This window comes from Musa acuminata, chromosome BXJ2-9 (assembly GCF_036884655.1).
Source record: "Musa acuminata AAA Group cultivar baxijiao chromosome BXJ2-9, Cavendish_Baxijiao_AAA, whole genome shotgun sequence".
NCBI classification, from domain to species: domain Eukaryota; kingdom Viridiplantae; phylum Streptophyta; class Magnoliopsida; order Zingiberales; family Musaceae; genus Musa; species Musa acuminata.
The window spans coordinates 49,613,369-49,640,663 of record NC_088346.1 but is presented as its reverse complement, the minus strand read 5'-3'; the positions used below and the strand labels follow the sequence as shown (position 1 = coordinate 49,640,663).

Genomic DNA, 27,295 nt, shown 5'->3' with positions numbered 1-27,295 from the left:
CAAATGAATAACGAGGTATCAGACTTTGAATTGATGAAGCCAATTGAGGTCAAAAACGAGCCAAGCTCGTTATACCAAGCCCTTGGAGCTTGACGAAGTCCATAAATAGCTTTTTGAAGTTTGCAGACATTCCTCGGATATTGAGGATGAACGAAACCAGGAGGTTGTTGCATAAAGACATCTTCAGTAAGTGACCCCTGTAAAAAGGCATTGTTAACATCCAATTGTCGTATGTGCCAGCCCTTTGAGATAGCCAAACTCAGGATAAGACGGATTGTTGTGGGTTTAACAACGGGACTAAATGTCTCTGTGAAGTCGACACCAGGTCGTTGATGAAATCCTTTGGCGACTAGACGTGCTTTGTATCTGGCAACGGATCCGTCTGGGTTCCGCTTAATTCGAAAGACCCATTTACACCCGATGATATTTTGTGTGTGATGAAAGGGTACTAAGGTCCATGTAGAGTTATGGAGGAGAGCATCATATTCGTCACACATGGCTTTACGCCAGTGAGAAGATTTTTGAGCTTGAGTGATTGTAGTGGGTTCACTGGCCTCAGTGGAGGAATTTGTTATAGCATGTAAGTCAAGGACTTGACGTGGTTTGAAAATACCACTTTTGGAGCGTGTTGTCATTGGATGTCTAGGGGGGGTGGAAGTGGTAGATTGTGTTGGTGGTATAGCCGAGGGCGAGTCACTATCATGGACCGGGTCAACCGTCGGCACAACAATGTCACTAGATCTAGGAGAAGGTAAAGCCAGTGGCAATGTTGCCGAGGGTATGACTTCATTAATACGGGAAACCTGTGAGGAAGGGAGTGGAGGAATAGAGGGAGTGAGAAGCTGTTGAACTGGAGTAATAGTAGTATGTGAATCTTGAGAGTAAGGACTGGACGGTGTCATTGGAGGTTCGTGTGATGAGATCGGAGGGATATTCCAGTGATGTATGTTTATCGGAGTAGTTTGTGATGAGGGAAATAATGGCGACAAGACGGGCTGACGTCACCTGTCCCATCACGCCTCAGCACTTGGTCAAACTGATCAGAACGCTGACCGAGGCACATTAATGTCCTGCAAAAGCCAAGTCCAACACACTGACCAAGGCACATTAATATCCTGCAAAAGCTAGGTCCAACACACTGATCGAGGTACATACTGCAGAATACTCCCCTATAAATACCCTCGCATGCTAAAGAGAAGAGGACTCCGACTAGAGAGGACACACTCACACTCCACACTTGTATGGAGCCATCTCTTCCTCCAAAACCCCCTCCACATCGCTAACTTAGCCGTCGGAGGGGTCGGGCCGAGCGCCTCGGCCCGACCTTTGTGCAGGTACCAGACGGTCGACTCTTCAGGTGCTGCGGTCAACCTGCCGACCCGAGCTGCGGCCGACCCGAGCTGCGGCCGACCTGCCGACCCGAGCTGCGGCCGACCCGACGTCCCGACCCGAGCTGCGGCCGACCTGCCGACCCGAGCTGCGGCCGACCCGACGTCCCGACCCGAGTTGCGGCCGACCCGATGTCCCGACCCGAGCTGCGGTCGACTTGCCGACCCGAGCTGCGGCCGACCTGCCGACCCGAGCTGCGGCCGACCTGCCAACCCGAGCTGTGGCCGACCTGCCGACCCGAGCTGCGGCCGACCCGACGTCCCGACCCGAGCTGCGGCCGACCTGCCGACCCGAGCTGCGGCCGACCCGATGTCCCAACCCGAACCACCGCACGCGGCCGCCGGAAGACCCCGACGGACGCCGCTAGAGACCCCCGACTTCCGGACCCAGAACCGAGCCGCGACGGCCCCGAGGCCACGGCTTAAACAGATGCCTTGCTGCATCAGAATGGCGCTAGAAGGAGGGCCCGGAATGACGGTACGTTAGTCTTCTCCTTGGTTGCTCCACTGCAGCCGACCTGCACCAGCAGTAGCGACTTCTGTGGACGGTCTCGGCTCCTCGGCCCCGCGCGTCTCGGCCCCTCGGCCCCACGCGCGCGGCCAGACCGAGCGCTTCGGCCCCACGCGCGCGACCAGCCCGCACGCGTCGGCCAACCCGCCCGCGTCGGCCCCACGCGCGCGACCAGCCTGCGCGCCTCGGCGCCTCGGCCCCCACGCGCGCGGCTCGGCCCCGCGCGCCTCCGCCCGCGTCGGCCCCTCGGTCCCACACGCGCGGCCCGCTGGTTGCCGGTCTCCGCCAGGGGACGCAGCCACTCGATCAAGGGCCAGACGCTCTCGCCGGACGGCGTCGTGGTCCAGATGAGTCGCGGCCGGATCGCGCCCCGCCCGGAGCCGACGTGCTCGCCGTCCACGGGCGAGTACTATGTCGACGCCTCGGAGGGTGATCTCCAGGTCGATGTGTTGAACTGGACGCTAGCCAACGGCGGCCTCGCGCCCAAGTCATGGACCGACTACCTCTACTTGTCGGTCGGCAGCCCTCTCTCCAACGCCGGCGCAAGCGGGCAAGACTTTCACCACGGACCTCAGATCAGCAATGTCCACGAGCTCGATATGGTCACAGGCAAGGGCGAGCTGATAACATGCTCAGAAGAGCAGAACTCAGAGCTGTTCCATGGAGTTCTCGGTGGTCTGGGACAGTTTGGGATCATCATCAGAGCCCGGATTGCACTGGAGACAGCTCCTCACGGGGTGAGATGGATCCGAGTACTGTACGACTCCGCGGCCTTCACCAGAGACCAGGAGCTCCTCGTCTCGCTCCACAGCGCCCACCGGAGCGAAAGATTCGACTACATCGAAGGCTTCGTCATCATTGATGAAGGCCTCATCAACAGCTGGAGGTCGTCCTTCGTCTTCCCCAAGAACCCTGTTAAGGTAAGCTATGTTCACTCCAACACGCTGCTGCCTCGCTGCCTCGGCTCCTCGGCCTCGTGCGCAGCCAGCAAGCAGCCCTGCTGCCTCGGCCACTCGGCCTCATGCGCAGCCAACACGCTGCAGCCAACACGTTGCACGCTGCCTCGGCCACTCGGCCCCTTGCGCAGCAAGCACTGCGCTGCCTCGGCCTCGGCCCCATGCGCGGCAGCAGCCAACACGTTGCACGCTGCCTCGGCCACTCGGCCCCTTGCGCAGCAAGCACTGCGCTGCCTCGGCCTCGGCCCCATGCGCGGCAGCAGCCACGCTGCCTCGGCCACTCGGCCTCGTGCGCAGCCAGCAAGCAACTCGCTGCCTCGGCCACTCGGCCTCATGCGCAGCCAGCAATCAGCCACGCTGCCTCGGCCACTCGGCCTCGTGCGCAGCCAGCAAGCAGCCTCGCTGCCTTGGCCACTCGGCCTCATGCGCAGCCAACACGTTGCACGCTGCCTCGGCCACTCGGCCCCTTGCGCAGCAAGCACTGCGCTGCCTCGGCCTCGGCCCCATGCGCGGCAGCAGCCACGCTGCCTCGGCCACTCGGCCTCGTGCGCAGCCAGCAAGCAACTCGCTGCCTCGGCCACTCGGCCTCATGCGCAGCCAACACGCTGCCTCGGCCACTCGGCGTCATGCGCAGCCAGCACGCTGCCTTACTGCTTTACTGCCTTGCTGCCTCGCTGCCTCGGCTCCTCGGCCTCGTGCGCAGCCAGCAAGCAGCCCTGCTGCCTCGGCCACTCGGCCTCATGCGCAGCCAACACGCTGCACGCTGCCTCGGCTCCTCGGCCCCGTGCGCAGCAACACGCTGCAGCCAACACGCTGCACGCTGCCTCGGCTCCTCGGCCCCATGCGCGGCCACCCCGCGTCAGCTCTTCGGCTGACGGCACAACCTGCTACCTCTGCTCATATCCCGAGCCGCTCCAGTTCATTTCCCGACTTGCGGCTCGACGATCCAGTCATTCCGAGTCGTTCCAGTTCAGGTTCCGATCTGCGACTCGTCGATCCAGTCATTCCGAGTCGTTCCAGTTCAGGTTCCGACCTGCGACTCGTCGATCCAGTCATTCCGAGTCGTTCCAGTTCAGGTTCCGACCTGCGACTCGTCGATCCAGTCATTCCGAGTCGTTCCAGTTCAGGTTCCGACCTGCGACTCGTCGATCCAGTCATTCCGAGTCGTTCCAGTTCAGGCTCCGACCTGCGACTCGCCGGCTCCTCGGCTCATAGCACGGGTCGCTCCAGTTCGATCTTCGACTTGCGATTCGCCGGCTCAGACCATAACCCGAGTCGCTCCAGTTCGATCTTCGACTTGCAACTCGCCGCCTCAGCCCATAACCCGAGACACGCCTACGCGGTCTGCTCGCTCCAGTTCGATCTTCGACTTGCGATTCGCCGGCTCAGACCATAATCCGAGTCGCTCCAGTTCGATCTTCGACTTGCAACTCGCCGCCTCGGCCCATAACCCGAGACACGCCTACGCGGTCTGCTCGCTCCAGTTCGATCTCCGACTTGCATCTCGCCGCCTCGGCCCATAACCCGAGACACGCCTACGCGGTCTACTCGCTCCAGTTCGATCTCCGACTTGCGACTCGCCGACCCAAACCATAGCCCGAGTCACTCCAGCTCGATCTTCGACTTGCGACTCGCCGGCTCAATTCATAGCCCAAGTCGCTCTAGTTCGATCTCCGACTTGTGACTTGTCGGCCCAACCTGTCCAACAGCCTTATGCTCCTCGGCTCCATTCTCCCCAAAATTGCGACCGCACGACCAACCCACCTGAAAACAAGAGCCATGCATCGGACTCCCCTTGCGTGACAACCGACGCATAGCTCCTTTCAGGGGGGGAATATGATGAGGGAAATAATGGCGACAAGACGGGCTGACGTCACCTGTCCCATCACGCCTCAGCACTTGGTCAAACTGATCAGAACGCTGACCGAGGCACATTAATGTCTTGCAAAAGCCAAGTCCAACACACTGACCAAGGCACATTAATATCCTGCAAAAGCCAGGTCCAACACACTGATCGAGGTACATACTGCAGAATACTCCCCTATAAATACCCTCGCATGCTAAAGAGAAGAGGACTCCGACTAGAGAGGACACACTCACACTCCACACTTGTATGGAGCCATCTCTTCCTCCAAAACCCCCTCCATATCGCTGACTTAGCCGTCGGAGGGGTCGGGCCGAGCGCCTCGGCCCGACCTTTGTGCAGGTACCAGACGGTCGACTCTTCAGGTGCTGCGGTCAACCTGCCGACCCGAGCTGCGGCCGACCCGAGCTGCGGCCGACCTGCCGACCCGAGCTGCGGCCGACCCGACGTCCCGACCCGAGCTGCGGCCGACCTGCCGACCCGAGCTGCGGCCGACCCGACGTCCCGACCCGATGTCCCGACCCGAGCTGCGGCCGACCTGCCGACCCGAGCTGCGGCCGACCTGCCGACCCGAGCTGCGGCCGACCTGCCAACCCGAGCTGTGGCCGACCTGCCGACCCGAGCTGCGACCGACCCGACGTCCCGACCCGAGCTGCGGCCGACCTGCCGACCCGAGCTGCGGCCGACCCGATGTCCCGACCCGAACCACCGCACGCGGCCGCCGGAAGACCCCGACGGACGCCGCTAGAGACCCCCGACTTCCGGACCCAGAACCGAGCCGCGACGGCCCCGAGGCCACGGCTTAAACAGATGCCTTGCCGCATCAGTTTGCATGGTAGGATTATTTTGAAAAGGAAAGACAGACTCCTCAAAGATAATATGACGTGATATAAAGACCTTTTTAGTTTGGGGTTCATAGCATCGAAAAGCATTATGTTCAAGAGAGTAGCCTATAAAAGTGCAAGGCTTAGATCGTGGTGTTAGCTTATGTGACGCATAGGGACGGAGCCATGGATAACATAAACAGCCAAAAACTCTGAGTTTATGAAGGTTTGGAAGTTTGTGGAATAATTTTTCAAATGGTGACTGGTATTGTAAGACTGGAGTGAGCATACGATTAATGAGATAAACTGCAGTTTGAAAAGCTACTGACCAAAAAGATGGTGGCATGGATGCTTGATGTAAAAGGGAGAGACCAGTTTCAACGATATGCCGATGTTTGCGTTCGGCAGAACCAACCAATTGGGGAGTATGTGGGGGTGACTTGAGGTGTTGTATACCACAAGCAGAGAGACAGGATGTGAGGGCTTGATATTCGCCTCCACCATCAGAGTAAACTGTTTTAATGGAAGATTGAAAAAAATTCTCGACCAACTTTCGAAAGTTGGTAAATACAGTAGAAAACTTGTCAAAAGACGGAATTGGGGCAGGGCCCCACACGTCGGTATAAATGATTTCAAATGGTTTAGAGCAAGAAATGGAGGTTGTCCCAAAAGGCAGTTTATGACTTTTATTGCAAAGACAAGCATCACAATGATTAATAGTGCTATTGATTTTCAAGGTAGGAAGAGAATAACGAGAAAGTAATTTTTGCTGAATAAAAGGGGAGGGATGACCATTTATACACACTCAGTAGGGAGGTTATACACATTCAGCATGGAGGATTTTTCATATGCTCTCCCTTGGTATTAATAGATGGAATGAAATATTAAATATGATTGTTCTCTTAAGATCAATTCAAATATTAAATATGACTTGTATTTTGACATTGATATGCTCATTATTATATGCACCTTTGATATTAATTGAATCAAATAAAATAATATAACTAATTTTGTTCAACATTTAGGTCAACTTTTGGAAGAAGAAGATGTCGTTGATGATCCAGAAATGATGAACAGCAATAGCAAAGTCCGGCGAGACAGAACATTTCAGTTTTATACACCATCATTGGAGGCGGCCTTAGCAGTATCGTAGGATGCATGGAGCCCGAAGAAGAAGTAGTAAACGAGCAGCAGCGCAGTCCATATGCCAAACCTCACAAACGACGGACCGTCGATCGAGCCGAGCAGGAAAATATTTATTGCAATGGACGCTGACGGCAGCCATGGCACCAGCGGCACGCCCCACGTCTGTGGTGCCCTGGCCTGCGGCACGCCCCACCATAAGAACACCGTCGCCAGGAACCAAACCAGCACCGACAAGAGGTAGCCGACCCACCCCATCCCGCCCGCCGCCCAGTACGCAGCAGTCGCTATAGAAGAGGCCAAGATCAGCACCAGGGCGGCGATGAGCTTGTTCCGGTCGGAGTCGGTCGTCTCGCCGCTGACGTAATAACGTCGAACCAGGAGGGCGACTGCAACCATCATGAAGATGAAGAGCGTCGAGATGGAGAGGAGATTGGAGAGAATGCCGAGGTTGGTGAAGAAGGCGATGACGGCGGTGGCTACGAGCATGACCACGGTGGCGTTGACGGGGGTGCCGGTGGTGGCGTGCACCTCGGCTAACCATGGAGGAACCATGTGGGTGCGGGCGATGTGGGTGAGGTAGCGGGCCTGGCCGACGGCCGACACGAGGAGCACGGTCGTCATGCCCTTGAGCGCGCCGAAGGCGACGATGTACTTGGCCCAGTCCATGCCGATGGCCTGGAAGGCGACCGAGAACGGAGCGTCGGGGTCGATCTGTGAATAAGGCTGCATCAGGCAAAGCGTTAGCGCCAGTAGACAGTAGCAGCCAGTTGTGATGGTCATTGCACCAACGAGGCCCAGTGGGATGTCCTTGGCGGGGTTTTTAGTCTCTTCGGCCATGGTGGACACTGCATCGAAGCCTACGTAGGCGAAGAAGAGCACTGCAGAGGCCGAGAAGATTCCTCTCACACCAAATGGAGTGAAGTCAGAGAGATTCTTGGGGTTGGCTTGCGTGAGGCCTGCGATGATGATGAAGACGATGATGGCCAGGTGGATGATGGAGGCGACGTAATTGAATCGAGAGGTCGCCTTGGTGGAAGAGACAGCAGCGAGGCAGACTAAGGCGATGACGACGACAGAGATGGGGTCGAGGCGGCTGTAGTCAGGATTGAGGCTGGTGGCGTGGATGCGGAAGTCGTTCGGGTGGTGGTTGAGGAGCGTGGCGAAGTAAGACGTCCAGGAGCGGGCGACCGCGGCGCCGCCAATCACGTACTCGAGAAGGATGTTGCCGGCAGCGATGAAAGCTATGAAGTCGCCGAGCTCGACTCGAAGGTATGCGAAGGAACCACCTGAAACGGGCATGCATGGATGAACAGTGTGAGAGTGGCAACGGTCGATCGACATCAGCAATCCTTTGTATAGTTAATTGGTTGTCGTTGGTAGATAACCCGAACCTGCAACTGGAATCTCCACAGCGAACTCAGTGTAGCAGAAGACGGAGAGCATGGCCGAGATGCCGGAGACAACATAGGAGAGGATGACCGCAGGACCCGCTGAGTCACGAGCCTCCTGGCCCGTGAGGACGAATATGCCGGCGCCGATGACGGCGCCGATGCCGAACCAGATGAGGTCCCACCAGGAGAGGGTCTTCTTCATCTCAAATCCACTCCGGCCCTTGATCTCGGTGAGCTCCAGCTTATCCAGAGACCGCGACGTGATCCGATCCTTGAGCCGCGTTCCGGTCTCTTTCAAGGCCTTTGTGTAGTTTGCCCAGCTCTGGAACGACTCCTCAGGGAGGAAGTCTTGCTTGGTGCAACTCCAAGCCCTTCTCTTTGGCTTCCCGACGCCGCTGTCGCCTACCGTCCCCATGTTGTTTCTTTCTTGGAATGCCCGCCCCTTCAAGCAAGCATATGAGAACGTATCATAACTATTTGGCGTAGAGAACCAATGAAGATATTGTTTCTGAACAATCTTAACCATGAAACTAATTTCCTAATACTATATCTGATCAGCTACTGGAGTTTGAGGTCTTTGCCTCGTTTGCAGAAAGCAATCGATGTATTTGTTTTACAGAGAGATTGAAACGCATCAAGGAAAACCGTACTTTGGTGTTCGCTTCGTCAACAAAATAAACACGGAAGAACTACGGATATATCACGCATGGATACAAAGCAGAGAAAGGCCTCTCTATTCTAACAAAGAATAATCTGTATCTGATGGAAAGAGACGAGAAGAGACGCGAGGGTATTAACTGCGCCGAGGTGTGAGGGTCCCCGGAGGAGGAGAAACAACCTTCAGAAGAGCAGAGGAATGACAGAAAGGATGAGGAGGAGAGTCCCAAGTGATTGATTGCCCTCGCGAACGAGCTATATATACAGCAATGTCGGTAGCCAAACGCTCCATAAACAAACCTTTCGCTGGTGCAGCTAGCGGCTAGACTGCCCCAATTTTGGCACCGGAAACGGCTCGTCCGCCGTCTCCTTCCCCGGAAATCGATGGAAGGGAGGAAACCTTGAACTGTGCCATGTTTCTAACGCACATACACCGCAGCAGCAAAACCTATTTACGGCGTTCTTCCACTCCTCTCCTAGATTCCCAGCCTTTTTTCGTATATTGACAACGAGGCATCAGTCACATCCATGACGCAGTTGTCCGTTCGATCAAGGCCGCATGGTGATAAGATGACCGCCACATTCCTACTCTTGAAGAGATTCCATAGTGATCAGGATCTTGAGCTTGTCTGGTATTGTGAGAGACGCTGTTCTTAATTGGTCCACAGTAAGATTCTGACATTAATATATATATATAATATATAACATAATGATGCAATTATTTGGAGACACGTAGGATGATGGGCCCATCCGCCACGGTGGGAAGGCTTCAACGAGGGATCAAGACGCAGACGAGGCACGGTCATCATGTGAAGGCATTCATTCGGTGCCTGCCACAACAGTAGATGTTTCGTCGGGGATGGGGATGGGGATGGGGATGGGATTGGCCTACGAGCCTGCAAAGCTCGACCTCAAAGGATCGGAAACAGCTACAGATTCTGAGCAACCATGCATTCATTGCATGACCATTCAGAACACATCATCACCCATCAAACGCCGTTTCTGTCAGCTTTCGGCACTCATAATCATGAAAATTCTTTTTTTATGTGTATAATTACGATGGATATTTAATCTTTTTCTTGAGTTTTGATATCATTTCCATGCGAATTATCCTCCTTTTCTTCCATTCAGGTGATTCCAGCAACTCATCGGTAGATGGTTATGGTGATAAGCTAAATAATTAAAGCTCACAAGTGCATCTTTTTCGTTCAGCAAATTGTTAGGAGCAACATTTTGATGGAGTCGTTTTAGTGGAAATCCAGTGCAACATCGCTTTCGCTTGTTGATGCCACATGTTTCCCCTTCATAAGAAATGAAGTTACAGTAATACCGAAGGCGTTCACCAAATGTCATCCTCATCATGTTTAGAACAATCGATGAGAGTGGTTTGATGTTTGAGCTTACAAGAACACCAAATTCCATCATCTCAAACATTGTGTAACTCGATAGCATCGCGGTAAATCTATCAGCCTATGAAGCATGCATGTCTTGTTTGATATGGTGATTAAACTTGTTTTGTTTCTTCAAGTTGACTGCTGTATTTACATCAATGGATGGTCTCTTCTTGTTGGTTGCGGCAGTGCAAAATCCAATAGCTATTTGCTCTGCAGGCTTGCTTGTCCATGGCGTCCTCCGTCAGTGGTACAAGGGGAAGGAATCATCGTCTCCATTTCTTTATTGTTAGTTCCTGTCGTTCTCCGATAATATAATGTTTTCCTCTGCTTCTCTGCTTTTTACGTCGATGGATAACACCGAAGACCCCACTACTTCTCTCTCGGAGACACACGGACACAGCTAAAGGGTGGTGGAGAAAGGCGCGCCGAAGAGGAGGAGACAGGGAGGTGCAGGTGACAGGAGGGGAGCCACCGTTCTGTCGTCCCGACCCAACACTCGCCCAAACAGTTGTGCTTCACATTCCTCGCATCCTTTCCTCTCTCTCTCCTCGAACCCCAACTGTATCGCGGTGGGAACCTTTTCTCTCTTTCACCTAAAAAAAATACCACCTTGATGAAGCTTCCAAGCTCTGGTTTCTTCCCTCTCCTGGCTCTTTTTTATTGAAACAAAACCCCTCTTCGAGTTCCTAAATATCCCACCTTTAAGGCGCGCTCTCTCTCTCTCTCTCTCTCTCTCTCACTCTCTTTGGTCTTGTTTCAACTCCACTTAGCTTTTGAGCGGAAGCCTTCCTCCTCTCAGAGAGGCTTTCACTTTTATCCTGGAGGGAAAAGTAGCTAAATTTGATTTCCCTGAGTCGGGAGCGACAAATCGTTTTCCACGTGTTTTGTCCATTAAGTTTTCGATTTTTGTGGATTTCGAAGCTGTTTTCCGCTGATTTAGATCGATAAATCCCGACCAAGATCGCCTTTTCCTTCTTGTTGTTTCTTTGAACGGCGGAATGGGGTGCACGTACTCGAGGGTGGAGGTGGACGAGGTGGTGTGGCGGTGCAAGGAGCGGCGGAGGCTCATGAAGCAGCTTCTGAGCTGCCGGGCTGAGCTCGCCGCCGCTCACATGGCGTACCTCAAGTCCTTGAGGAACACTGGCGCCACCCTTTTGCAGTTCACCGAAGTCGAGACGATGATCCTGGGTGACGCCCCCCCTCTCCGCCTCACGTTGCCTCCCTCTCCACCCCCACCGCCGCCTCTGCCACCCTCGCCGCCGCCCCCTCTGCCGCTCTCGCCGCCGCCCCCTCCCAACTTTAGTCCCATTGCCACGAACGAGGCGATGGAGAAGAAGGTTTCTGTCGAGGATCCGAATGACGTGGATGACAACGGGAGCTGCGGGACGCCTCGCCCTCCCGTCCCAGGATCAGTCTGGGACTTCTGGGATCCGTTTGTCCCTCCGGCTTCTCCGAGTTCTTCATCTCCAGTGCCTCAAAGGGAACAAGGAGCCGTCTCGCAGGTTGCAGTGGACGAAGAGGATTGGGCAGAGACTAAGTCCGAGTTTGAGGAGGAGGAGGAAGAAGAGGAAGAAGAGAAGGTGATCCAAAGAAAGGAAGATTTTGCTGTGACAGTGGATCGGGCGAGAGAGAAATGCCCCCTTAAGGAATTGGCCGACGACAACTCTTCGGTAGTAAGTTGGTTAACCAAGGACACGGACATGGGGATGGTGGTGTGGAGGAGCAAGAAGACATTGGCAGGGATTATAAGGGAGGTGGATGATTATTTCTTGAAAGCTGCGGCTGGAGGAAAGGATGTTGCAGTTCTTCTTGAGTCGAATCGCAGCTACCGTTATCCCTGGGATCCTGAAACAAGGAAAGGTAATCTATAATTTGCATCTCATTTGCTTTATGATGTCAATGTTCTTGAATGATTAGTCAATGTGCAATTTTCTTTTTCTGGTGCTTTATTGTGCACCACTCAATAATATTATGTTCACCTCAGTTATTGACCTTGTCGATACTAGGGAGAAGTGTTAGATTGCATTTTGTGATATCTAGTGTCTCTGAACAGTTACTGTTGTAACAGTGATAGATCTGCTGCCGCCTATCTTAGCACCTTCACCGAGAACTAGCATTAACTCAACAACAAGAATTATTAAAGGACAAATATTTAAAACTGCACAATTAGACCATACTTGATAATTAGACCTTACTTTTGTATAATTAGATCTTTGTGTGCCCGTGCATGTTTTTTACCACCACACCTATGTTGAACTGAGCTGGCTTCTTCACCTACCCTACTCATACATAGTGAATTGTGGATATAGGTTTTTCCAGTGATATCTAGGCTGCTTACTGACCAGGTTGAGAAAATTCTACCCAACCTATCACTTGATCACAATCTAACAACTGCAGTGGCAGTCTCGTCATATAGGATGATGGTAATGAGCTACTTAGCATGCATATAAGAGAAGCTTCTGATAACAAGTTTCCAAAATTACCAAGACAATTGCTCATCTGGTAGCTGTCTTTTCTTTCAACTACTTGGTATGATAATTTCTATTCTTCAGGGAAGAGTTCCAAGTCGGCCAAGGTTGTAAATGCATTGACATGGAGCTGGTCTTTCAGATCTTCTCATTCTAACAAGGATGCTCAAGATGCAATTAATGCTAGCAGGCATGGTAACCATTGCACGACACTAGAAAAGCTTTTTGCTGAGGAGCAGAGGCTCTACAAGCAAGTGAAAGTAAGCACTCTATTAAGATCAAATTTTACCAGATTTACAATGGCAAGCACCTTACTTCTATTCTACATTCTTTGTGGAAAAGTGAAGAAAAAAACTGTTAAATGCTCATTTGCCAAGTATTGCTTTATATTGCTTTAACTGAGCGACAAGTCGATATAAATTTCCATGGTCTTGTTGCAGTATCCTGTTTATCTTCCATTTTCTTTGAAGGCCACATATGCAAACGCATACATCTCATTTTTAACGAGGGTTGAATTAATCAGAAATGTGTAGTTATGTGACATTCTTAAATCTAGTAACGTTATAGTCTATAGTACTTAATTTTCTAATATTGAAAATGTTAACAACAGTGTGTAGATTATATATTATGTTCTTATTTGTTCTAATCAGTGATTTAAAAAGTGCTAGGTGCCAAAAGACGCCAAGGTTCCAGAACGCCCGAGGCATTAGGTGCTCGCCCAAATGCTCGCCCGAGTGAAACAAGGTGCTAAAATATAAATAATATATAATATAATTAATAAATATAATTATTTAAATAAAAATATGATATTAAATTAAGAAAATCTTAAGTATAAAATCACAATGTCACATTAACAAAAGTCTCAAAATTCAAAACAATAAATAAAGTTAGCAGTATTAAAATCAAAATAATATATTATTAATCTAATAAATAAAAAATACTGTTAATAGTATACTGTTAACAGCATATTGAGTCGAGTGTGAGAAGAGTAGAAATCAAGGCTGCTAACTTAGAGCAGCGATAGAGGTAGCGGCGAGCAGCGGAAGCAGAGAGAGGCAACGACAACAGAAAGAAAATGTCAGCGGCAGGAGTCGAGTTAGGGTTGGGGAAGTCGTGAGGGGCAGCGGAGGGAGGCTGATATCGGTGCTTAGTTGGTTCGATTGAACCAACTAACACAAATGTGATCGAACCAGGCCTAACACATTGGTTTGGTCGCTTGATTTAACCCGGGTGCTCGCTCGAAGTGCTTGGCGCCTGGGCTCGGGCAAGCGCCCAAGCGATGCCTCTTTGAAGCACACTTCCTAGATAGTAAACGATGCGCTCAGGCCTTACCTTGCCTTGCCCGAGCGCCCAAGCACATTTTTAAATCACTGGTCCTAACATTGACTGGCTAGGGATCTTATGTAGCCCGAGCACATTTTCAAACCTTTATGTCCCCTTAGGACACAGTTTGGCTAATTATCAAATGTAAACATTATAAGAAAAGTATGCAGATGCTAAAGTTAGACACAAATCCCTTACAAACATGTTACTTTGTTCCTAATTATTAATTCGGTGCCAAGTGTTACTGTCTTATTATCTAGTGGTCTTCTTTATTGCAGGATCAGGAAAATGCTAACTCCCAGCATAAGAAGATAATCTTGCTACTGCATAAGCTAGAAGCCGGTGACTATGACTTCACAAGAACTGAGAAAACTCGATCAGACATTGAGGAACTGCAGTGCCAAATGATATCTTTGAAGGAGTCAATCAATGGAACATGTTTATCAATATCAAAACTCCGGGATGAAGAGTTACTTCCTCAGTTAATTGAATTTTCTGTTGGGTAAGTTAATAATGCGCCCTTTGTTTGACTTAAATCCTGGTGCTTATTGCATGCTTATACAAGACTAGTTTATAGCAAAACAATTAGTAGCTTTCAACCAGACTTTTCGCTAAATAAATAATCAAACTCCTTTATCCTTGGCTTCTGCTTAGGTACTATCTTGATTACTAGTTATCTACTCGTATGATTTTGATATTTGATTTGCCCTCTTTTGAAGCCTTTTGAAGATGTGGGGAACAATGTACGAATGTCATCAAGTGCAAAACCATGTTTCTCAACAGGCCAATCTTCTTGATAACCATCTAGGCACTGATCCGACGACCGACTCCCATCAACATGCCATATCTCAGCTAGAAACAGAGGTGGCTTTCTGGTATAATTCCTTCTGCAACCTCTTCTGCTGTCAACGTGAATATGCACACATTCTCAACCAGTGGGTGCGACTAACCGATTGCCTTCCGGAAAATGATACGCTGATGGGATCAACATCCAGTATCCGTGGTTTTTGTGAAGAACTTCAACGAGTTCTTGATAGGCTCCCAGACAAGGTACTACCACCTGCACTTTTCCATTTATTATGCACTAATGTTTATTTTCTGTTACATTAGGAGACATGCTATGTTGCAGTTGGCATCTACCAGCATGTATGAGTTATTTACTCTGCACATTTATGATTGCATAAATCGGTTTAAGTTCTTGAAATAAGATGATGAATCAAATGTGACTATTGGTACAATCTATGAATTCTGTAATAGTTACCTTGGATGTGGTGAGGGTAGCAGATTCATGTCTTCAAATTTAGTTTCTTGGTTGATCTTTTACTTGATTTTGTTGCATGTCCTAATGAACCACTTGTTACATATATGTTCTGATTGTTTAACCTTCCTTTTCACGAGGATAAAGATGCATGTTTAAAGTTTAGGTCTGTTCATGGATGCATGCTTCAGATGTACACTTTTACTGGACATATGTGCAAATAAATAGTTGCATCCGAGTACAGGAAACAGGCATGTACTGGAAACCTACTAAGTGAAAACTAACTTGTGGCATATGTTGATCAGAAGTGGTATTGGAATGCTTGTTTGATAGTTTAAACTAATCTTTCTCTGTTAAATCTCTCCACCAACCGGGTCAATTTCTACTTTCCAATTTCTCTTGCTTTCTGTATCTCAACAGGTAGCAGCTGAGGCAATTAAGAGCTTTTTATTGGTCATTCGCTCTATAATTCTGCAACATAACAAAGAGCACAGCCTGAAGAAGATATCTGATCGACTCCAGAGTCGGTTGGAGAAAGAGTTGATCTCTCTTCGCACATTGGAGAAGCATGATGAGCATGCCCTTCAAGATCCTCAGGCGAATACGCTTCGATCATCAACTAGGCATGCAAAACTGGAAGCTTTTAGGAAGAGGGTGGAGGAAGAGAAAGCCAAGTATCTCGATTCGGTTCGCAGGAGTCGAGCCATGACACTGAACAATCTGCAGACCTGCCTCCCAAATGTATTCCAGGCTCTAACGGGGTTCTCGAGTGTTTGCGCGCAAGCTTTGGGGGGCATTGTTGGTTCCACAGAAGTTGCACCAAGTTTTTCAGAAAGTGTTTCACCTGTGCACTCATGAACATTTTACCATGATGAATTCTGTAAGCAAAACCTTTTCTGGTTTCGGCATCATGACCGATGGTTTGCCGATCACTTTCTGGAAAATTATGGTCTTTTCTTTTCGAGCAAAGCTTTTATGTTCTAGTGTTAAAAAATCCAGGAAATATATTGCTAAACAATGGGGGTTATCTCACAGAGCTTGCAGGGAGTGACATGAAACAGGGCTGATCGACTATTACAAGCTGGTTGGATCGTCTCGGCCTATAAAAAAAAAAAAAAGGTGCTAAAATCATGATAAAGAAAAATAAATGAACGCACAACTGTGTCGAAATGTAAGCAGATAAGTCTTTTGGTTTCAGATGGGGTGTGCTTGGCATTTGTGATGTGTTTGTCATTACAGATGGGTCTTCTTGACATTTGTGTAAACAGCACTAACATTAAAGAGATTCTTATCTCTTTCCTTCTATATTTGCCTCTTCACACTATGCTAAGACATTGACATTTGCAGAAAAGATCCTTCAAACAGTTCATGACATCCAAGTCAACAGTGCATTGATAATTCAACCTGGCATTGGCTCCCTATTCCTGAAAATTCTCTATTGAAGAAAGAAAAAAACTACCAACCATGTAACCATAGCAAAGCAAAATTCCTCTCTATCTGAAATGAAACTGTTTTTGTATCAGTGGAACCATTTCAGGATCTTGGCATTCCCTGAGAACAGGATTCTGACCCCAAACAGCATCATTCTGGAAGTGTGAGTCACCTGTTACAAGAACTCAGATTCTGTTTGTTTCTAATAGGGGTGAGAGTTGGAATTATCTTCTTTGAGGTGTAATCAAACATCCGAAAACAGAATAAGCCAGGATCTTGACATGATTACTTTCCAGGTACGCGACAATTCAATTCAGATCGTGAAAGATGCCAGCTTGAAGAGAAAAAGGACTATATTGCTTACTCAAAAACATGAATGCTTGGAAGAATATAACTGATACACGGCATAATCTATCAACTAGCTTGCAGAAAATAAGGGCAGATGGTTGGCTCAATCTGCTCCTCCTAAACAAGCTATAGATCAAGCCAGAACTTTAGAGTCCTGCTCAACAGAGCTCGAGGTAGAAAGGATTCCAGGAAGATAGGCATCTTCCAAAAAGAAGGAAAAAGAAAAACCTAACACATTGAATTAACCACATGGATAGCTTCCCTGTTTGTGGCTTCAGTTTGTACATCTAAAAAGAAGAATGACATGGCGGATCTCTCTGCTTGCTTTGATGGCCGCAACCTTGAGTCTACTTTCAGTTTCAAGCTTGCTTCTTTCGGAGCATCAGCGACTTGCCCTCAACATCATCGTCTTCCACCTGCAAAGGAGAGACAACATTAGACTTTTAGACGATGCATCCCTCGCAAAAGAGCCACGCTCGGTGATCACTTATCAGCTTTCTTCATCGAAACTACTTATTTCGGTCCCAGAGGGAAAAAATAAATCAGATCTTGAAGAATTAATCCACAAAACAATGATTCCAGGATGTCGAGAACCTCTTCAATGAGAGACAAGGAAACCAATCGGATGCGGAAGAACACATCAAGAAACCTAATTCGACCGGTAGCATCAGACGACGAGCTGGATTTCACTCGGGACGGGCCTCTCCATGAGAACTCGGAGGAACAAGATCAAGAACCGAATCCGTCCACCAAACCGTGCCATCTCTCACCGTTGACCTACCAAAAAGTTCCCACCTTTTTTCAACAGACAGCTACAAGCGTCGAATCTTGTAGAATTGACCCCAAACAAGAAGCAACAAACCCATTGGTACGGTTCTACTTCTAACCACGGCAAGCAGAGGGAAGGAACCGATCGGAACGTGCAAGAAAGAAATCAGAAAGTTAAATTCGACCCACCTGAGATCAGAAGACGAGCTGGATCTCATTCGGGACGGGCCTCTCCATGAGAACTCGAAGGAACAACATCAAGAACCGAATCCATCCACCGAATCGGGCCATCTCGCCCCGAGAAACGAAGAGGCGGTGACGGAGAGAAGGGAAAGAGGTGGGCAAGAGAACTGGAGTCGGAGACGGAGAGGGAGAGGAAGATAGTGCGTGGCGCCTTCTGGTATCGGTCGTCATCCAAGCGCCACCTGGGATTAATATCGGAAGAAGGAATGAAGCTAGCGATCCTTCGAAACGAACCTGGCCGCGTTCCCGGCCGCATTAAGAAGAAGAGCGGACAAGGCGGTCGAAACGATGACTCGACGGCTGCTAGCGTTAGATCTCATGTGGATCTGAGGTTCCCTCGCCAACCATCCTCGACGTCTCGTCCGAGACACCGTCCAGGAAAGAGCGATTCCCCATTGCACAGAGAGCGGGTGGTGACGTCACCTATCGCGTGTCACCTGTGGGTTTTCCTGGTCGGCCTCTCTGCCGACACACGTAAGCCGGGCCGGTACGCGAACCGCCTCTTTATGATCTCCGTAATATAATGCTTGCTCGCATATATTACGGTGCTCGCAGAAGGGATCATACAATAAAATCCACCGCCAGGCTAAAGGAACCCTCAGCCCATAAAGCCAACTTTGCATTGGAATTTGTTTGAAGTCGACCTTCTACAGAGAGAGCAGTAGTCAGTCATCTAGCAATCGCTTGGGCAGCTTTTTACGTGATAAAAGAAAATGTTCACTTTAGTAGTTGCTTCGCCACTGCTTTTTTTTGCCTTCTTCAAAAATGCAATGATTGATGCCTTTAGTCAAGATGAAATTTAAGGTCGGAGCTCCTTAGGATGCATGGCTCTTGCAGCTGGCATAGCCTGGATGGAACCCAAAAGCTAGTCTTGCACACTTTTGGACCAAAGCTTGTTGGTCCATTGACCAGTGATGCTGGAATAAACCTCGAGATGTGTTAAGAGACTACGCTTCATCGTATGAGAAATTGTTTGTCATTCCGAAAGGTTGAAAGTTTGAAATGAAGAAAAGAAACCTTCATTTATATTGATGGAGTAAAGGATAGAGACACTACAACAAAAAATTGTAGTAATAAGAAATAGTTATCCAAAAGATACGTTGCCACGGAAAGAGAAGCTTTTACTGCATGGGCCTAAACGCCAAGAAGCCGACGTCCAACTCTATGTTGTGGAGTGGCACAAAGCAAGGAACGGATTCAAGGACGATCACTTGTGTGATAATGAGTTCACGAAGACGAGGATGGAGAGGACTAGTTCTTCTGTTATTAAACACAGCAAAGAGATCGAAATAGAACAGAATAGAATGAGCAGACACAGAGGTCCAAGTTTGGGAGTCATCTAATGAAGTAATTCTTGTTGAACTTTGATCTGAGCTCGAGTGACTTTTTTCTTCTCGACCAACTTGATGTGATTCGCTACTCAATCTTCTCTCTAGAGACGGAGATGAAGCTGGAAGACGATCGACCTTCACATAGACGTGGAGAACTAATGTGTCCGTTTCCGGAGCATGCAAAGGGAAGGAATGCATTCTTTTTATCCAATTCAGATTCCATGTCCATAAGCTGAGGAAGAACCAGTCGGGGTAGAGTCATGCATGCAATGGTAGTATTGTCTTCGTGGTTACGCCTCCAAGTCTAAATTTTCGCTCTCCCGTGAATCCAAGTCCACCTTCGATGACTTGTCTCAAGGTCCAGTAGAAGGCCATCGCAGGTCACCTCCAGCCACAAGACTCACTCGATACATCATTCATGAGATGGGAGGTCCACAAAACCCACGGAGGCGAAGCAAGGATGATGATCCTGAGGTGGATCATCCATGTAAAGATTAAGCAGGTTAATTTGTTATCAGCAAGCATCTGAGCAGAATGTATGGTTGCCAATCAAGGTGCAGAAATTGTAACGAAAGAGACTTCCTGTGATGTATCCTTTTCAGGTTCACTGTCTCTGGTCCCTTCACCTCTTTCCATCTCATCTTTTGCTGTTGCCTTGTCTGTTCTTCTTGTGAGGTTTCAGCTTTTGCTAGCTGATATGTTGAAGCACGATCAACCTGTCGGCATAACTCGAGTTGAATGCTCAGTAACTGCATTTTACTTGTACTACACCTTCCCTTGAGTCTTTCATGTCCATTTCTTTCACTGATGAATTCATGGTCGACACACATCAGTCAGGATCACTCGTGAGCACGTTCGGTGACTCCAATCCCAGAGATCAAGTGACTGGTGCAGCAGCATTAGAGGAGGAGGCTGGTCTTCACCCTGCAGCTTGCAGTGCCATGAGAAGCGAAAACAGAATGATTACGGATGCGCTTGGTGACATGCTTTGCCCACATCTCCCTTTTTTTGTCACTGCAACTCTGTGCTCTGAGTTTGGAGACATCACGTATGGAATCCTCCCTTCACTGTCTACCGCTCATGGCAGGCTGGAGCTCCTCAGGGAAAGTGCGATGCAGTCTTAAGTCCAATCCGTCGAATCCACTGTCTGGAATTTACTGGTGGCCATCAAAACAGATCTTGGCAGAAGAGCTCAGATTCAAGCACTTGCGTGTGCATGGGTAATTTAAGATTGCAGATCCTGAGTGCTCCAGGATGGAGATTGCTGGCTTTAATTGAGGGTCATGACAAAGCTGAATCCAAGTACTTTTGTAAAGCTAAAGAGTAGCAAGCTCTGAAGAGAATCAATTGTAAACTCGATATGTTGAGTGCTCATTGATTTGGCTTTCATCAAGATTGGAAACATAAGATCCATGAAACAAAGGTGTGCCGATTCATTATTCCATAAACTAAACCCAGGAAAATGCATTGTTCCCAACACTGCTTGTCTGTAACACATGTACTCAATCCAAAACCAGCTTCATTTAGAATCAGGGAAGTTTGCTGGGTACAAAGTGACACACATGTGGCTAATTAAATATGGATTCACATCATTGTTTGTCTGTAAAGGAAGAGAAAGTTGTGATGCAAAAGTAAGGGTTAATGTGATAAAGGTGAGTGAGTCCATCAACCTCCATCATGTCGTGTCTACCTGCAGCTGGGCATCCGTCCTCCCCTTTGACATCCTCCTTCCCTTTGTTGCTTTGCTTCAGCTGCAACATGCCTTGGCTGTCTCCTTTGGACAGCTCATTTAGAGCTTTCTGTTGATCATGTCCTTGTAATTCGTCGATTAAGTATATGTTTGTTGTCGAAGGGAAGGAGAGATTCGTCGGTGCTCAGCTGACGAGATAATTAACAATAGAGGTCAATGGGTCAACGACGAGACACGTCCTGACACACCACTTGACGCTTCTTCCTTACGAGGAGTAGATGGTTACGTCAACTCACTCTGTGCTTGGTCGTCGGACTCGAGCTCACTCGACCATCTCGACTCGTGGATTGGACGCACCGAAGACGAAACAGCAAACGACCGGGCCCCAGCTGGTCATCTTCCTGAGTGGCTCGATTTCGCTGTTTGCTGATGTGTGAAACACAGCGATCGTCTTCGCACGCCATTCTTTCTCGGTGCATAAATGCTCGCCCACCGCCCGCGTCGAATACCAACCGAGCGATCTCGCGGCGACATGGACGAATCGTGGCGGGTCTCCATCGGATCCATTCTACCCCGCCGGCGCTCCACCGAGGAGGCGAGGGGGCGGCGGGGCCGCTGGGGTGATTCCGGAGCTGGCGATGGCGCCCCCCTGGGCCCCGACGACTTCCGCGACGTCTTCGGTGGTCCGCCGCGGACCGTCCTGCTCCGCCGCTTCTCGGGCGAGCTCCATGCGCCGGCCGATCCCCGGCCGGTTTCCTTCTACGACGAGCTCTTCCGTCCGGCGGAGCGGCCGCGAGGGATCCCGCGGGCGGCGGCCGGGCGGGGCGTGCCGGCGTTCGGGGCGCTGCCGCGGGCGGGGCTGGTGAGGACGGAGGAGGGGTTCTACGACGACATATTCGGGTCGGAGGGAGGCGGCCGAGGTCGGAAGTCGAGGTCCAAGTCGTCATCTTCGGTCCTGAGCTCTGAGGACATGAGCCCTCCCATCCGGATGGCGGCGTCGATGGCGGAGGACGCCGTGCTCTCTTCCTTCGCTTCTAAGCTCAGGTACCGTTCAATCTCAACCCCTTGTTGTAGAGATAGACCAAATTAGAAACAAAAAAAAAAAAGGAACCCAAAGAAAAGAAAATAATGATAATTTTTTTTGGGGTATTTTTTTTTAATACTTCTTTTTGCCTTTTTTTTCACATCTTTTTCATGTATAATAACCCAATACATGCAAATGAAAATTTTGGTGAAAAATAAACGAAAATATATCAAAAAATAGATATTTTTTCTTCAAGGAAAGGCCAAATCACATATCTTTCAAATGACCTACATGTAATTTCTTGAATAACCAATGAAACTACAAATGGTTTACATTTTTTGTGAAATTAATGAACTACCAAAAATTCCCTTCTAATTGAGGATAATAGGCATTTAGGATCCGTTTAAATATTAGCAAATCATAACATAAATTTCGAATTAGGCCCTTACATTTTGTCGAGTAGGTGGCTGATGATAGTGTGGGATGGATAGGAATAAAGAGGATAACTTAGTGCTATACATAGTCTTATCATTGTAAATTGAATAAAGAGGCTGTTTTGATGGCTTGTATCTTAATCATTTAGACTTAAGAAAGAGTAAATTCATGGTAAACTACAAGGTTCAATCATTTTATGTTTTATATGGCCTAAATTGTTGACTCTAGTTAATGGGCATATGTATATATGATATCTTGATCTTAAAGGATTATACATGAAAAACATTTCATTAAGGAAGTTGTCTCAATGTAATTTTGAAAATTTCTGTACTTTAAAGTTTTTATTATCATTGGGGATATATGCATCAAACTATTTTATATTTATCCTAAAATTTTCATTTCTGTGATCTTTGGAGAATGATGCCATGTCATGATGTCAGTGAGTGCACCCATTACTGTTACGGACGCACAATGCCACCAAACTAGATAGCTTGCAGGGGAGCGCATTCGAAATTTATCATACCTAAACATTATCTAACATCACATTGAAAGAATATAGATTCTGAATAACAAGATAAGGACTTCATCGTTAACTGTTACCAATGATGGAAATGCATTATCTTTCGCTCTATGTTTGCTGGAAAAGTAAAAGCTCACTCAGTAAGCATTATCAAGAACAACATCATCATGGTTATTACACTTTACAGATGAATGAAATCATGACCTTCCACGCTTAATGATGTTATGCAAGCAGTGGTTTTCTTTCTAGAGTTGGAACCCAAAAGAGTGATCTCATGTAGCAAGTGCAAGCAGATGAACTTTACCGTACTCAATTGCCTTTGGTGCTCTGTTGGTCCTGGAGTTTGAACCCATTGAAGTTGTCTGAAACATTCTTTCTGATGTTTTGGTGAATTATGCTGTGCTTCAGGCCAATCACGATCCCATCCAGGCGGTATGTTTCTTCCCCGTCGACAAATTCCAGAGAGGAATGGAACAGCCACAGGACTCCTGGCATGGATCCATACCTGGATTCTAGAGATCCATACCTGGATTCTAGAGACTGTAAGAAGAGAGACCACGGCTCAAGCGAGCTACTTCGACAGAGGTCTCATATCAGCTTCTCCTGCTGCTTCTCGCCACCGGAGACCATCAGCCTCGAAGCCAGCTTCCGTCGCAGCCAAGATGAGCCTACGGGGTGCGACAATTCAGATGCAGATTCCCCCTCCTCTGTGATATCTTCTGTCTTCCTCGACCCGGTGTTATCCAAAGCAGACAGAGGAGTGGAAGGGCATAGAGAAGCAGCAGAGAGCTCGTATGTGATAGAGATCAATGGGCATGGCATGGGAGGGAAAGAGGGAGCTGCCGCCATAGACGAAGCCATCGCATGGGCCAAGAAGAAGTTCTGGGACCATCAGATGTCCAAAGGACTCGATGAACCACTTCAACCCGAGGATGAAATCAAGGGCAAAGAAAATCCGGTTGGCATCTGCTGAGGAGGCTTGGGGGCTTATGAGGTTCCTTAGAACAAAGAATAAGGGAAAAAGAAGAAGAAGAAGAAGAAGTGTATGTCTCTCTTGGATTTACTAGTAAAAGCTTTCATGGCACGTCTGTTATAGGATTGTATATAAATGCCTCGTGTGAGTGTTTTACAAATCCAAACTCAACCTATGATCTGATTGTATTTCCCATGTCTATTGATTTCCTTCGCCTTGATGAAAGGTTTGCTTCATAAACTTGTTAGGGTCTTGCATGAATTCAAGTGTTGTGCCAGCACGAAGAGCTGAGCCAATATACATAGTATTTTTTCTGCAAAGAGAAGAGAAAAGAAGTTATTTGTATAGTTCAAGTGCTGCATAATTACTATGCAAATCTAAAACAACCGATTGGTAGAGTTTATTTTCTCTTCCAAGTTGTAATCTTAATCCTTTTCTGTGAACTTTCAAGCTTTCTTCAAGTCTTGAATTGAATGACTTAAAAACTAGAACTCAAAGAAAACTAGGAAGCCTTTGTGAGAGAGAGAGAATTACAACTGCTTCCACAAAATTTTATCTGATTAAGCCGTTTTATACCAGTATTTATAGGAGATCAATGATCCAACGAGATGGAGGCAATCTAAGTAGGCGCAACAAAGGGACAATTTGATTCATCTATGCATCTAAAAAAAATTAATTAGAAATAAATTGTGTTTCCTGCCATATAAAATATACTCTATTTCCTCATAATTTAAGTTTAGTGTACATAATATAATAATAATAATAATAATAATATAATTTTTAAAATTTAATTTGATAAGACGATTCTAAGTAGGGTCTGACTTAAATTAAATTAATTTGTCAAACTAGATCGATCCAATCCATGTGATTATTATGTACGACCATATGACTACGTACAATGTGATTAGATATGACCTAATTGATGTGGCCAATTAAAAGTCAACCAATATGATAAGATATGATTTAATCCATGTGGTCAGACTCGATCCCGTCCACATAGTCTTGTACGTACTATAGGATGAATGTATACCGTTATTGCCCCTCTGTGTATGCATACCGAAGCGAAGGAAGCGAACGCACGAGACTAAGACATTAACGACCTTCGTCTCTGTTTCCCACCGCCCAACCCAAATATATTGACCGCTCCTCCGAGAAAATAGGCAAGTTTCCTCCAACCCCCTCTCACAGGCTCATCGAAGAACGCCTCGTCTCTCTCTTGGAGACATGCAGAAGGCCGCAGCTGCTCCTCCAGATCCAGGCTCATGTCGTCGTCCATGGCCTCCACCATAACCCCTTCCTTGCCCCCCGAGTTGTCGCCGCCTCCTTCCGATGTGGAAACCCCAAGCTCGCACGCCAGGCGTTCGACCAAATTTCCCAGCCAAAGACCGTCCTCCACAACGTGATGTTCAAAGGATACAATGGGGCCGGGCTTCACAGGGACACGATGGCCTTGTTTCGCCGGATGAGGAGGAGGGACGTGCGGCCGAACCGGTACACGTTCCCGCTCGTCATCAAGTCCTGCACCGCGGTCCGTGCGACGGAGGAGGGCGAGCAAGCGCACGGCCTGGCGATCAAGAGTGGGTTCGAAGGGAATGACTTCGCGGTTCCCGCGTTGATCGACATGTATTCGAGCGTGGGAGCGATCGGCTGGGCGCGGAAGGTGTTCTCCTCGATGCCAGCGAAGAACGTGGTCGCATGGACCGCCATCGTCGCGGCCTACCTCTCGAACGGTGATCTCGGTTCCGCCAGAAGGCTCTTCGATCAGAGCACGGACCGCGACGTGGTCCTCTGGAACACCATCATCTCGGGATACACGAGGCGCGGGGACATGGCCGCGGCCACGGAGCTCTTTGCTTCCATGCCAGATCGGGACGCCATTGTTTGGAACAACATCTTACTCGGTTACGCCGACGCCGGAGACCTCGACACCTGCGAGCGTATCTTCAAGGAGATGCCTGAAAGAAATGTGTTCTCGTGGAACGGGCTCATCGGAGGATACGCTCACCACGCCCAGTACCACAAGGTCTTGGAGGTTTTCGACCGCATTCTTCGGGCGCACGACGTCAAGCCGAACGAAGCCACTCTTGCGACTGTTCTGTCGGCGTGCTCGAAACTGGGGGCGCTCCACCGGGGAAGACGGATTCATGTTTACGCCAAGGCCAACGGGTTGAACACCAGTGTTTGCGTCAGCAATGGACTCGTCGACATGTACGCAAAGTGCGGCTGCATCGACGACGCCGTGGACGTGTTCGATGCCATGCAGAGGAAGGACCTGGTAACTTGGAACTCCATGATCGCAGGGTTGGCGATGCACGGACGAGGAGCGGATGCACTGCAGCTGTTCCATCAGATGAAGCGCGTCGGGGAGAGACCGGACGGCATCACATTCGTCGGAGCACTGTCCGCCTGTGTGCACATCGGCCTGGTCGATGACGGGCTGATGCACTTCTGGTCGATGTCCGAGGACTACAAGCTTGTTCCATGGATGGAGCACTACGGGTGCATGGTGGACCTTCTCAGCCGAGCAGGGCTGCTCACCGAGGCAGTGGAGTTCATCAGGAGGATGCCGGTGGAACCGGACTGCGTTATCTGGAATTCCCTGCTCGGTGCGTGCCAGGTTCACAGGGACGTCGCCGTGGCCGAGCTCGCCATGGATCGGCTGGCGAGGCTTGCGCCAGGAGATGCTGCGAATTACGTCGTGCTCTCGAACATATACGGAGCTGCGGGGAGATGGAAGGATGTTGCGAGGATGAAGCGGATTGCGAGGGAGCAGAGCACAGAGAAGACACCGGGAGGTAGCTCCATCGAAGTGGACTCTGAAGTGGTCGAGTTCTTGTCGTCAGACACACGACATTCGCAGACATGGAAGATCTACTGGGTGTTGGAAGGGTTGACAGAGCTGTCGAAGCTACATGGGTTCGGGTTGGAAACAGAGCTTGATGAGTTGGGTCAAGAATATGAATGAGCTCAATTCTCATTTAATTTTGCCATCTATCTTGGAATAATTATCATTTTGCCTATAATTAAATGAAACATTTTTTGTTAAAGTTTTTATAAAGATGTTGAGTGCCAAACATTAACATGTAGAGACTTAATCGAAACTTTCTTTCCTGAAACACCTATATATCTTTCAACAAGTATATCTTGAAAATATTTTTTTATTTTATTTTTTTATAATGACTTAGACGGGTATACCATTCTCGTGTTGGGCCTTTTAACGTGGTCAGGAAGGTGCGGAACATCAAAGTATCTCAAGTACCGTACAATATTATTTAGGCACGAAAATCTATAATATGCTCTATCAGGTCAGTATTATCATCAAATGCCTCTAAGGATGAGAGGTGAAAGTTTA

The 27,295-nt window shown here is 48.7% G+C and overlaps 5 protein-coding genes and 1 long non-coding RNA gene across 6 annotated transcripts; 4 read left to right on the top strand and 2 right to left on the bottom strand.

Moving 5' to 3' along the window:
- Positions 1 to 2,246: 2,246 nt before the first annotated feature.
- LOC135622119 (cytokinin dehydrogenase 5-like) lies at positions 2,247 to 6,613 on the top strand. Its single transcript, XM_065123762.1, has 2 exons — positions 2,247 to 2,819; positions 6,569 to 6,613. Exons 1-2 carry the CDS (start codon positions 2,247 to 2,249, stop codon positions 6,611 to 6,613), a joined length of 618 nt encoding a protein of 205 aa, XP_064979834.1.
- A 43-nt stretch (positions 6,614 to 6,656) lies between these two features.
- LOC135622118 (cationic amino acid transporter 1-like) lies at positions 6,657 to 8,512 on the bottom strand. Its single transcript, XM_065123761.1, has 2 exons — positions 8,081 to 8,512; positions 6,657 to 7,975 (listed from the first exon to the last, which is right to left on the bottom strand). Exons 1-2 carry the CDS (start codon positions 8,493 to 8,495, stop codon positions 6,657 to 6,659), a joined length of 1,734 nt encoding a protein of 577 aa, XP_064979833.1. The 5' UTR covers positions 8,496 to 8,512.
- Positions 8,513 to 10,288: 1,776 nt separating this feature from the next.
- On the top strand, positions 10,289 to 16,141 carry LOC135623859 (protein ALTERED PHOSPHATE STARVATION RESPONSE 1-like). The gene is made up of 5 exons (XM_065127289.1): positions 10,289 to 11,991; positions 12,684 to 12,859; positions 14,201 to 14,424; positions 14,642 to 14,972; positions 15,601 to 16,141. Exons 1-5 carry the CDS (start codon positions 11,130 to 11,132, stop codon positions 16,036 to 16,038), a joined length of 2,031 nt encoding a protein of 676 aa, XP_064983361.1. The 5' UTR covers positions 10,289 to 11,129; the 3' UTR covers positions 16,039 to 16,141.
- An 805-nt stretch (positions 16,142 to 16,946) lies between these two features.
- LOC103999522 (uncharacterized) lies at positions 16,947 to 18,433 on the bottom strand. Its single transcript, XR_672794.3, has 2 exons — positions 17,917 to 18,433; positions 16,947 to 17,375 (listed from the first exon to the last, which is right to left on the bottom strand). It is a non-coding gene; the product is annotated as an uncharacterized LOC103999522 (long non-coding RNA).
- Positions 18,434 to 21,490: 3,057 nt separating this feature from the next.
- LOC135623858 (uncharacterized) lies at positions 21,491 to 24,131 on the top strand. Its single transcript, XM_065127288.1, has 2 exons — positions 21,491 to 22,035; positions 23,379 to 24,131. The coding sequence occupies exons 1-2, from the start codon at positions 21,524 to 21,526 to the stop codon at positions 23,941 to 23,943; spliced, it is 1,077 nt and encodes a 358-aa protein (XP_064983360.1). The 5' UTR covers positions 21,491 to 21,523; the 3' UTR covers positions 23,944 to 24,131.
- An 860-nt stretch (positions 24,132 to 24,991) lies between these two features.
- On the top strand, positions 24,992 to 27,023 carry LOC135623857 (pentatricopeptide repeat-containing protein At1g08070, chloroplastic-like). Its single transcript, XM_065127286.1, has one exon. It carries the CDS (start codon positions 25,346 to 25,348, stop codon positions 26,906 to 26,908), a length of 1,563 nt encoding a protein of 520 aa, XP_064983358.1. The 5' UTR covers positions 24,992 to 25,345; the 3' UTR covers positions 26,909 to 27,023.
- The last annotated feature ends 272 nt before the right edge of the window (positions 27,024 to 27,295 follow it).

Excerpts from the sequence above, each read along its gene's own strand:
- LOC135623859 (XM_065127289.1), top strand. The coding sequence starts at position 11,130 with ATGGGGTGCACGTACTCGAGGGTGGAGGTGGACGAGGTGGTGTGGCGG. Across the intron at positions 11,992-12,683 it reads GGATCCTGAAACAAGGAAAG|GGAAGAGTTCCAAGTCGGCC; the intron begins GTAATCTATAAT and ends TCTATTCTTCAG. Across the intron at positions 14,425-14,641 it reads TTAATTGAATTTTCTGTTGG|CCTTTTGAAGATGTGGGGAA; the intron begins GTAAGTTAATAA and ends CCTCTTTTGAAG.
- LOC135622118 (XM_065123761.1), bottom strand. The coding sequence starts at position 8,495 with ATGGGGACGGTAGGCGACAGCGGCGTCGGGAAGCCAAAGAGAAGGGCT. Across the intron at positions 7,976-8,080 it reads TGTGGAGATTCCAGTTGCAG|GTGGTTCCTTCGCATACCTT; the intron begins GTTCGGGTTATC and ends TGCCCGTTTCAG.
- LOC135623858 (XM_065127288.1), top strand. The coding sequence starts at position 21,524 with ATGGACGAATCGTGGCGGGTCTCCATCGGATCCATTCTACCCCGCCGG. Across the intron at positions 22,036-23,378 it reads TCCTTCGCTTCTAAGCTCAG|GCCAATCACGATCCCATCCA; the intron begins GTACCGTTCAAT and ends GCTGTGCTTCAG.
- LOC135622119 (XM_065123762.1), top strand. The coding sequence starts at position 2,247 with ATGAGTCGCGGCCGGATCGCGCCCCGCCCGGAGCCGACGTGCTCGCCG. Across the intron at positions 2,820-6,568 it reads TCCCCAAGAACCCTGTTAAG|GTCAACTTTTGGAAGAAGAA; the intron begins GTAAGCTATGTT and ends TTCAACATTTAG.
- LOC135623857 (XM_065127286.1), top strand. The coding sequence starts at position 25,346 with ATGTTCAAAGGATACAATGGGGCCGGGCTTCACAGGGACACGATGGCC.